The sequence below is a fragment of the Erythranthe guttata genome, chromosome 11 (genome assembly GCF_056151865.1).
Source record: "Erythranthe guttata isolate IM_541 chromosome 11, IM_541, whole genome shotgun sequence".
NCBI classification, from domain to species: domain Eukaryota; kingdom Viridiplantae; phylum Streptophyta; class Magnoliopsida; order Lamiales; family Phrymaceae; genus Erythranthe; species Erythranthe guttata.
Genome location: NC_142543.1, coordinates 10,240,121 through 10,251,774, shown reverse-complemented (window position 1 = coordinate 10,251,774; position 11,654 = coordinate 10,240,121). Strand labels below are relative to the sequence as shown.

General features: G+C 36.4%; 1 protein-coding gene and 1 long non-coding RNA gene across 2 annotated transcripts; both read right to left on the bottom strand.

Annotated features, from left to right (window-relative positions):
* Nucleotides 1-4,193: 4,193 nt before the first annotated feature.
* On the bottom strand, nucleotides 4,194-5,758 carry LOC148766988 (uncharacterized). The gene is made up of 2 exons (XM_088825888.1): nucleotides 5,114-5,758; nucleotides 4,194-4,868 (listed from the first exon to the last, which is right to left on the bottom strand). The coding sequence occupies exons 1-2, from the start codon at nucleotides 5,756-5,758 to the stop codon at nucleotides 4,194-4,196; spliced, it is 1,320 nt and encodes a 439-aa protein (XP_088682014.1).
* A 383-nt stretch (nucleotides 5,759-6,141) lies between these two features.
* On the bottom strand, nucleotides 6,142-8,736 carry LOC148766987 (uncharacterized). The gene is made up of 3 exons (XR_016034226.1): nucleotides 7,330-8,736; nucleotides 6,794-7,181; nucleotides 6,142-6,391 (listed from the first exon to the last, which is right to left on the bottom strand). It is a non-coding gene; the product is annotated as an uncharacterized LOC148766987 (long non-coding RNA).
* Between the last annotated feature and the right edge of the window lie 2,918 nt (nucleotides 8,737-11,654).

Sequence of the window (11,654 nt, the reverse complement as noted above, 5' to 3'; positions counted from 1 at the left end):
GCTGTATCGTGACCTGTCCCTGAGTTCCACCGAGGACCATCCCAAGGGCCAGTGTTCGTGCAGTCCGAAATCTAGTGGGAGGTCTGTGCATTGTAGTCGGGGATTCGATCGCTAGAATAGTCTTGGATGTCCTGTGTGTTCTGAAAGTTTGTAATCATTCTAAGTCTCTGGCCAGAGCTGACTAAGTGATGATTAGAGAATTCGATTCTCTAAGTCATGCACGTAACGATTACAACACTTAGAACGATCGCACCGTCATTGAACATATAAATCGGGACATATGAATCGAAGGGACCGTACTGTACGTTAACTATATCTGAAGGTTCTTGCAGGCACTTCATTTGTATCTAGGGAATCATGACGCGTAGTTGCTAGACGCCAATCTTGATTCGTTGGTTGATTAAGGTGAAACGAGCTTCATCTTAATCGTAACTCTAAGTGACGAGTTTTGACCACAAAGGGTTGTGGGCCCACGGCTAGCTTACACCTGAACCATCGAGGGTCACACTGCTCGTGCACATGAGATCTTTGAATAAACGGTCAGAGAAAAAATGGTTTATCTTTGCATGACTGGAAGTCAATATGATTGGGTCCAACATTCGTAATTTGGAATTATGAATGAGAATAAGAAAAGGAAAAGAATAGGCAAACGTATTAGTGAACTTTCTAAATCGGGAAGTTTCCAAATTTAGAAAGTGCACTGAATTAGGGTTTCCACTTTTGGAAAGTTGGAAATTGAGAATTGGCACTCGTAATGACGAGGAAATTATAACGATTCCGAAAATGTAATCGTTACAATTTTCCGATCATTGAAATGAGAGAGACGAGCAAGTAAAAGAACTAACGAACTTAAGCTGTTGGGCCCGGTCCAACTTAAGCCCGTTAGGGTTTTATGCAAGACACCATAAATACATGATTTATAGGTCTTGCACAAAAAAACACAAGACCTAACCCTAACCCTAGCCGTCCCTCTCTCTCTCAGCCACAATCTCCCGCAGCCACCACCGCCGTCGCCGCCGCCGTCTCGCCGGAATCGGCCATCCGTTGGCCGATCCCTTTCGGTATTCCTTTCCTTCTTTCTTTTCTTCCGTTATTTCTAACTATTACGTGTCTTGTGCCACGTGTTTAGTAGATCGAAGTATACGAGGTGAAATCCGAGAGGAGGAAGATCGAAGAATCGAGGAGCAGCGCACGAGTCGAAGCCGCACGCATCCCCACGCGCCGCCTGAAGACCGCGCATGAGTCACACGCGCCGCCGTGGTTCTTCTCGCCGCTGCTGCCGCTCAACCGCTGCTGCCCCGAATTGTACGGATTGGTTTCCGTAGCAATCCCACTTTGCTTGGTGTGTCTACCTCACGCTTCAAGAGGTAAACCTTCGAATCAATTGTTGATGAATTCGATTATGTTTAAATTAAATTTGTATGTTCGTTCTTGTATGATTTTATGTGATTACATGAAATCGTCTTTTATGTTGCGAGCATGTTATTTGATTTAAACGCGAGCATGCTAATTGATTTAAATTCGGTTGAATAATTAAGCATGTATGTTGTTTTTAATTTCGCTGGAAGCGCAAAGGTACGCAATTAATTGTTTTCAATTAACGGGCATGTGTTTATGTGTTTTAAAGTCGTTTAAATCGCATAAAATTTTTGTTTTCCGCTGCGTACACGTGCCTGTTACCCAACAGCTATAGACTTCGCTCATTATTATTAATGAATGTATTTTTTTAGATTGATTTTATGTCATTAAACATTAATATTGGTACTGTTTTGGTAACGTTTTTATATATTTTGTATGATTATTGTACCAAATATGCAGGTCAATTGCACTAGATTGGATTCTTAACATCCATTTAGGGCGGTTGATGTCAAACACAATAAGACTGATTGTATGGATCAAATTCAAGTTTTGAACGGAGATATGTCATTATGGTTGTTAAACTTTGGGACCAATGATATATTCACTCTTTGAATGCGGAAATTAAAACCTTCAATGTTTAGTTTTTTCACTTATTTCGGCTTATTTCATCACTTACACCGTGCAAATTAGTTTTCTTTTTTTAATATTTTCCACTACTTTTCCTTATCAACAATTGATCTTACTATTTAGAGAACTTTTTTATTATTAAATATTTGTTTTACGATTAATATCACATGCATCGCATGGGTGTAGTACTAGTAGATCTATATGACATACATTTAAATTTGGATAAATTACAAAAACACCCCTGAACTTAGATTAAATAATGAAAAACACCTCACCTATCCGTAATAACCAAAATCACCATCCGATTAACTATTGCTCGAGTTTTTTAATAGTAAACGTGTACAATCTATTATACCTTATGTTAAATAGGTGATAAATAAAAGAAAAAAACTGAAATTGTGTAAAGTCAATTCCCTGAAATAAAAAAAAATTTCGTGAGGTCACATCGTAAGAGGGTTGGTTTGAGACAGAAACAAACTTCAGTGGATTTTTGGTAATTACGAATAGGTGAAGGTGGTTTTTGTTATATAATCTACGTTTAGGGGGTTTCGTAATTTACCCTTTAAATTTAAGGGGCCTTAAGATATAGGTCCGTGGTGACAAAAATTATTAGAACTAAATGACAAGTCCAACTAAATCTTTGTTTCACATACTTCATAAAATTCATTCCAAAAATTCCCCTCCAGTACAAAATTCAAATTTTTCATTAAGTAAATTCAAACTGCGTTTATCATTTTTCTATGTTTTTCATTTTTCCATCTTACGTTTTAAATTTTTTTTTTACAGAATACTCGTTTGTCTTTTTTTTGTTTCGTGATTTTACCATTTTATACACTATTATATATAAAAAAAAAAAGAATTTATTTTTCCTTTTTTTTCTACATAACATTGAAAATTACAAAAAATAAAAAAGACATGTTATTTATCTTTTTTAATTTTAATTTTATCTTCTATCAATTAATGTAGTTATATATAGTCACCGTAGTCACTATCGTGCTTGCAGGCATCTAAAACTTGAAGTTCAATTTATCGTACACCATATGGTTGCTCATATAGTATACAGTACAAAAACATTACTACGATGTACTATAGTATACTACGGTTTACTATGGTGTACAACGGTATACTGTGGTTTACTACAGTATACTATTCCAAACCCTAGCCACCAACAACTCCCAGCCGTCACCAACCCTAGCAATCAACACAGCCGCCGTGAAACCCCTGCAACCACAGCACAGCTGCCGGATTTATTGTCACCTACCTGTTTTTGAAAAACCTAGATCCGCCTAAACCTAGATCTGCCATGTTTAACCCTAACGTATGCCACCACGCAATCATCTCGCCCTAAGAACGTTCTTAATGACCGGCAACAAGTCAAATAAAGTAGCAAATCAGACCCAAGCTAAACAAAATCTCTTAAAGATCAATAAAATCATATGCAATTAATCAAAATATTAACATATCTATACAAACAATAAGAAAAATAGCAAATCTAAGGAAGGATGATTGTAACGTTGACATTATATACCGACATGGTAGTTTCATTGAACTTAATAATCAAAATCTACACCCACTGCAGAGATAGTATATATATATATATATATATATATATATATATATATATATATATATATATATAAAGAAGAAGAAAAAAAATAACCCTGCTTCCTCCACCACGCAGTCGCCGCCGCCTCCACCACCACTTTCCCCGTCGGCCCCGCTCCTATTCCCTCCGCCGTCGGCCCCGGCCTTTGTGCTTACCGGAGAGAGAGAGATAGAGTTAGAGAGGTGAGAGAAAAAAAAATAGGAAATTGACAGAAAAAAAAGAGGGATCGGGGGGAAAGAGAAAGGCGAGAGAGAAGATTAAAGAAAATAAATAAATCTGGGTTGATAACGAGAGAGAGAGAGAGAGAGAGAGAGAGAGAGAGAGAGAGAGAGAGAGAGAGAGAGAGAGAGAGAGAGAGAGAAGATTAAAGAAAATAAATAAATCTGGGTTGAGATACGTGAAATTATATGATTTCAATAAGGGCAAAATAGGGATAAAAGAAAAATTAAGGATGTGAGTCATGTATTATTTCAAACTAAGGATTTAAGTAAAATATTGGATTTAGACTTGTCATTTAGTTCAAATTATATTTGATTTAAGGGGCCCATAGCATATTACCCCTTAAATTTATACTTTATTTTAGGAGAACAGAATCATCGTATTAGCCTATATTAGCCAAAGCAGGTGGAAGTTCGAGGCCTTCCAAAGTAGTAGTACAGTGCAATTGGGTGAGAGCATGGGCCAATCTGTTGCCCGTTCTCTTAACAAATGAATAATAAAAATTAGAAAAAGCACTAAGAGAATAAACACATTTGTCGATAATCTCACAATACGATAGTAATTCTCCACAACCTGAGCGAAGCGCCCGAATAACTTGGAGTGAGTCCCCTTCAAGAATAATATCTTCCCATCCGTTCGAGGCGGCGAACAAAAGGGCATGTTGAGCAGCAAGTGCCTCCCCTTCTACTAGATTGAGATTGCCATGTCTCTTTATTACTTTCCATCCGAAACAACGACCTTCATGGTTTCTTGCCACAACAGCTACCACCCGCCGTAGTTCTCCATACCGTATTGATGCATCAAAATTAATCTTAATCTTTCCTATTTCCGGTGGTTTCCATTCAGTAGGATGAGCTTGGTTCAAAGTAGGGGTTGGTCGGATTTGGGCTGACTTGAAATTCAGAAGGGAAAATCGACAACAATGGGGCAGATCATCAACATGTATCCCCTCTTCTTGATGTACCTCTCTATTTCGACGGTCCCACTCTTTCCATGCAACAACCATCGCCCATAAAAAAATATCACCATCTAGCGCATGTTTCTTGTCGAGAAGCCACTGCCAGGGTGATGTTGGGTAAGAATATAATGATGGTCCAATGGAGGTTGCAACCAAACCGAGTTCAGGCCACTACAGGTTGTGATGACATGGAGCGCCGTTTCTTTTGATGTTCCGCAGCGGGTGCATTGGGGGGAAGGAATAATACGCCGCCGGTGAAGTTCATCGTTGGTAGGTAAGCTATTCCCACATAGGCTCCATAGGAAATGTTTGATCTTGGGTGGTAGTTGCATTTTCCAAATAACCTTCCAGTCACGATTAATAGTGCCGCTGTTTGATCCATGATTTCCATCTCCCCGTTGAATTGATTGTGCAAGCCCATTTAGAATCATATGGTATGCTGATTTCACTGTATAATTTCCTTGCTTCGAGTAATGCCATATCTGAATATCTTTCATGTGGGGACCCCCCAACGGGGTCCCTAGTATCCTCGCCACATCCACCGGCCAGAAAATACTCTTCACAAGGTTCAAATCCCACGAATTAGATCCTGGTTCAACCAAATCGGAGACCCGATCCGGGAATGCAGCTGATATTGGCCGAGATGTGAGGATTTTGAAGCTTCCCCCTTCCCGCAGGCATGGGTCGGCCCAGATAGAGGTGTCATTTTGGTTGCCAATCCGACGTCGTAATCCCATTTTGAGATACGGAATTGTCTTCCAAATGCACCTCCAAGTTGTCGATGGCCGATTGCCACTTCCTACCAAAAACATATTTCCGTGTGGAAAATAGTGGGCAGCCATAATGCTTGACAAAAGCAGGTTCGGGTGAGTCAAAATACGCCCCGCTTGTTTCAGTATTAAGGCCACATTAAAAATCCATAAGTCCCGAAATCCAAGTCCACCGTGCTCCTTCGATTTACATAGCTCTTTCCACAAGACCCACGCCATGCCTTGAGATTCTCCCTTGCTCCACCAAAACCGACATATGACTCTCTCAATTTACAAAACAAGACCGGTCGGGAGAAAGAAGCAACTCATAATGTAGGCTGGGATTGCTTGGAGTACAGATTTAATAAGGACTTCTTTTCCGGCTTGCAAAAGTTATTTCTCTCCCTACCCTTTAATTCTAGCCCAAACCCGATCCCGAAGATATGAGAAAATCTCCTTGTTTGTTCGACCCATCGATGTCGGCATGCCCAAGTATTTATCGTGGTTGTCCACTACTCGGAAACCGAGAATCCCGTATATAGCATTCCGTCGGTCCAGAGGGGTCGCCGAACTGAAACACATGGTGGATTTCTCAATGTTGATTTCCTGCCCCGACACTCGTGCATACGTCATGAGAATGTTCCTCAGTGTAGTAGCGTATTCCTCAGTTGCTTGGCCAAATATGAGTGTATCATCCGCAAAGTATAAACTCGATATCGTAGGGGCATTCGGAGCAATCTGTACTCCCTGAAAGGAGCCACTTTCTGTCGCCCTAGTAACCATGGCAATTAATGCCTCTGCACAGCAAATGAAGAGGTAAGGAGATAAAGGATCGCCTTGTCGTAATCTGCGTGATGGGTACACCGAGCCAAACTGCGAACCATTGAAGAGGAAAGAGAATGAGACCGACGAAACACAAAGCATAATCAGATCCACAAAGCCAGGTGGTAAACCAAATGGTAATAAAATATTTTTAAGAAAACACCATTCAATACGATAGTAAGCCTTACTAATGTCCAATTTAATAGCCATATAATTCGTATTCTTCTTAGAGTTTAATTTGATAAAATGATTGATTTCATATGCAACAAGGACATTATCAGAGATAAAACGTTTCGGAACAAAGGCGGACTGGGTTTGTGAGATTAAGTCATTCACAACAAGCTTGAAACAATTAGCAATCACTTTAGAGCCAAATTTATAAATCACGTTGCATAGGCTAATGGGTCTATAATATATGATTTTCTGTGGATTGTTCACCTTGGGGATCAATACAATATAGGTATAATTTAGCTCAGGAGGAAGTTTGTGATGATTAACGAAGTCAAGGACACAAGATAACACATCTGATCATAGGATGTGCCAATATTTAGTGAAGAAAATAGCGGGGAGGCCATCAGGGCCGGAGGATTTAAGGGGAGCCATTTGTGAAATGGCTCTAGTTACCTCATCCGCGGTGAAAGGCATGGAAAGAGTTTGACTGCCCGCACTCGAGATCTTGTTTTCCACGTTCACCAGGACCTCGTCTATCTCATGCATATTAGGAGCGGTCGATGTGAATAACTGGTCGAAATAGCCTGAGATAATTTGCTCGATCTCATCATGAGATTCCTTCCACACCCCGTCAGCATCCCTCAATCGTTCTACTCTATTAGTTCGGTGGCTAGTAGTAGCCTTCGCATGGAAGAATTTTTTTTTGCGATCACCTTCCTGAATCCATTGTATCTTGCTGCGTTGCTTCCAATATATGTCATTATCTCATATGCCTTCTCCAGTTCCATCTTCACCAGACGAATTTCCTCCTTGGTGGCTTCGGTTTCCATGGCTGCGTGTAATCGGTGGAGGAGTTTATTCAGCTGCTCAATTCGTTTGTGTGGTGCCTTAACCACATATTTACTCCAATGGATTAGTGCCAGGCGGCAGCCCTCTTTCTTCCTCAAGACAGAGTCAATCGAGTTCCCTGACCCCTCCCTCGACCACTGGTTTTGAACGAGAGCTTCACAATCATCTCGTCGAAGCCATGTAGCTTCAAATCGAAAGGGACGACGTTGCCTTCTGTCGTATCCCGCTTGCGGGGTGTCAAGGACAAGTCGAAGAGGAATATGATCCAACCCTGGGTATGCCATATGGTGGAGCGTAGCTCTCGGAAATTTAAGAGAGCAACCTGTATTAGCGCATGCACAATCGAGTCGACATCGTACAGTATAAGGGTAGCTCCGATTATTGGACCAAGTGAGTCGGGGCCCTTGGAAACCTAGATCCACCAATCCACAATCGTCGAGAGCCTCACGAAAAGGTTCAATTTGCGATGGTAGCCGAGTGGGGCCTCCTTCTTTTTCATTATTGCTAAGAATTTCGTTATAATCGACGCCGATTACCCATGGTAAGTCTCTGTGGTTACTAAGATGGCGGAGAAGAGCCCAAGAATCATGACTGCGGGATATTTCAGGAAAACCGTAGAAGCCAGTCACTCACCATTTGCTGTTATAGTTCCTCTGTAGAACCTCCGTATCGATATGGTTGTTCGAGTAATTAATAAGATCTACCGCAATCTCTTTCTGCCAAAACAGAGCTAAACCCCCCGAGTTGCCAACCTTATCCACACCAAATCCGTTTAAATTCCATAGTCGTGTGAGCTTTTGAATCAAACAGGGTGTTGCTTTCATTTCCGAAAGAAACACAAGCATGGGCCTATAATCCCGGTGAATGTCTCCGAGAACATGAATTGTCAAGGGTGCCCCGAGCCCTTGACAATTCCAGAATAAACAACTGATTGATCCCGGCGGGACTGCGCCGCAGTCTCCGCCGTTGAACTAAGTTCTTCCTCACGAGCACCAAGCAACTATCGTTTTCCGGAGATCTCTCTATCCTCAATACTCACTTCCATATAGCCTTCTTCTTGCGAGAATTAGCAGTGATTTTGATAGTTTTTCGAAAAGCAGATGATGCCTGTTTTCCACTCTTATGAAACCGGACTGGATTGTTTATCAAGTTCGCATTCGTTCCGTCGATGATAATTTGGTGGTGACCTTCTGAAACCGGCCGTGAGACAATAAGCTTCGATTTCTCCTTTTGTGCCCCAAATTGAAAATATTTTTCCCACGGTGTATTTCTCTCGCAGCTGGTCCTTTGTTACCCCCTAAATTCGTCTGCATTGGTTGTAGCGGCTGCCGATAATTGTCACCATCGGGGTGATTGGAGGTGCGTAACCACATGCCTTAAATTTATACTTAATTGTGCCCATATCCTATTAAATTATTCAAGGAGAATTCAATTCTATATAATTATAACAAAATCTTATTATCGATAAAATAGAAAATACATCAAAAGTTTAATAAAAGGAGTAAATATTTCTCCCAACAAATGAACATCGCTTCGTGCTAGGGATAACGAATGTGGTGGATATTGCTAGACCTAAACCTAGAAAAGAATACAAAATGTATTCCTAAAAGAAGATACGAAGAAGAAGAAAAGACAAATAAAAAAAAGTATATTGAAGATTACCTGATATTCAAATTTCAAGTACTAATATTTTGACCAAGACAATCGTAACGTTCAAAAAACCATGAATTCACACCTCATAAATTCAAAATGCAATTTTGCATAGAAATACAAGAAAAGTGAGATTATTTCAACTATCACTATGAAATAAGAGACAAATTAATGTGAGCATTCATGACTTCACAAATTAGAACATATATTTTTCTTTTACTTATTTGATTATTCATTTTTTTCATTTTTGGTTTGTAAATGTATCTACGGAATAAAATCATACATAATTATAAGCATAGGACCACCTTGCTAGTCTACATATTATATAAAAAGAGGATTTATGCCCTCTTTGAATGACATGTGGCAAATTCCTATGTCATTTTCACAAATCGCTTAGTGGGCACGCAATTGATAATATGTAATATTCAATTGTTTATTAGACAATTTAATCTTGGTATGTTTTTAAGTGTTTCTTATTTAACATTTGTACATTATTTAAAAATTACTACATATACATATTCTTTCATGAATATTATATTTTAAGAAGTGAAAATGAAAATTATTTCACTTAATTAATTTTTCAAACAACGTAATATGCTGATTGTATTTTTTTGCATTATTTTGTTTAAATTTGTAATTTAAATAATTATGTTAACAAATTTGTGGTTTGAATAATATATATATATATATATATATATATATATATATATATATATATATATATATATATATATATATATATATGAAATTCAAAAAATATTATATTTTTAATATTTTAAATTTTTCGAAATATATTTTCTGCCTATATTAAAAAAAATTCAGAAAACTCATTTCTTTATGTGTGAATATTTAATTTTTTTATATTATTTATATATTTTTGATTTTTTTTATATTATGCTTAATTTTTTGTATTTTTATGTATGTTTTTAGTATTAATTCCTTGAAATGTATTATATTTATAGAATTTCACAACACAAATTCGAAAAATCATATTTTTATGTAATGATTTGGTTTTGTTTTTAAATCCGATAGTATATATATGTTATACTTTAAATATATTGAATTGTAACTAATTTCTAAGAAAGGATAAACATTAATGTATTAATTTTGGGTAAGATATCATATTTTTATTGTTTGATTTGATAAATATGAAAGATTTAATACTGGAGGGTTATAATATCATAATCTTGATTTTATTTTACCATTTTTTAATTTGCGATTTTGAATCTAATTTCACTAATATACTAAAATTATTACAATTAATATTTATTTACTCATTAACAAAATTTACTTTATTAATATACTTGCCACAAGTTTAAATACCCACGTCTTACTTCATTTGTCCCCTCCACCAACATCTGCGACACTCACTCGAAACTAGGAATCTTTGTAATCTATTCTTCGAACTTTTTCTTTTTTTTTTTTTTTTTTTTTGCATTTTTTTTTTCTCTTTTGTTCCCTCAATTTTTATTATGTTTATGCCTAATTTAATTATTTGCATATTTTCATTTATTATAAGCCTGTTTACCTATTTATAGATATATTTATCTAACAAAATATTTTATTTTTTTTGTGTTTTTGAAGATGAACTAGAAGCCGGGTTTTTTTAGATCCACAACGGGAATATAAAATTTGAGAAAATGCGTTTCTTCTAATGAAATCAAAAGGTTGGTAACATATGTATTAATATTTTTTTTTATGTATTATATAATGAATATATTATTTACCGTGTTTTGTTTATGGTTTATTTAATTTGTAGCATAAAACAAAACAATATGTTGATGCGGCTTTATTAACTATAAAAAAAAAAATTATTCTGGAATATGGAGGTCAAAGTGCTATTGATGCGGGGAAGATATATTCGTTCAAGTTCATCCCTACAAAGAACATGATCGAAGTGATACATGCATGTCAAAGAGATTATTTGATTAATTATTTTTTTTATGTTTTAAATAGATTAGAATTGTTTTTTTAAATTTTGTTACCTGAAGTTTGTTTAATATATGGATATATACAATTCCGCTATTTAAGATCATTTTATTTCATTTATTTATATGCATTTTTTCTTCTTTTCTGTTACATAATAATTGAAATCATGTCAAAAATATTATTTATATACTAATCATGACATGTTCGTATAGAAACAACACTACATACTTAGATCATATATTTAAGTTTCTGTTTCTTCACTACTAATATGTTTTCTATGATTGAAGAAAAAACCGGTACTGTGTTATTAGATTAATAAGTTCAAATAATAAAATTTTAGATGACCTAACTTAACCGTTTTCACCTTAATGCATTTGGTACTATATTTTGTTTTCACGTTAGACTTATAATTTTTTGCGATGTTTAAGACATTTGGGTTTTTTTTTTTTTAAATTTCATATTTTGAATATTATTGCTTGACTTGTTTTGCAATAATTATTTTCTGATTGTTTTGAGCATATAGTATTAATAATATTAGAGTTATTTATTCGGACATGTCTTATTGATATCATTAATATCCATATGTTTATCTATTCACGGTAAAGTGGTTAAATTAACATGTATTATTGTGGTGTACATTTTTTTTGTACTATCTCACAAACTTTTATACATGCAATGTATTTTACTTTTCTTATTTACGTTTGTATTGATTTCA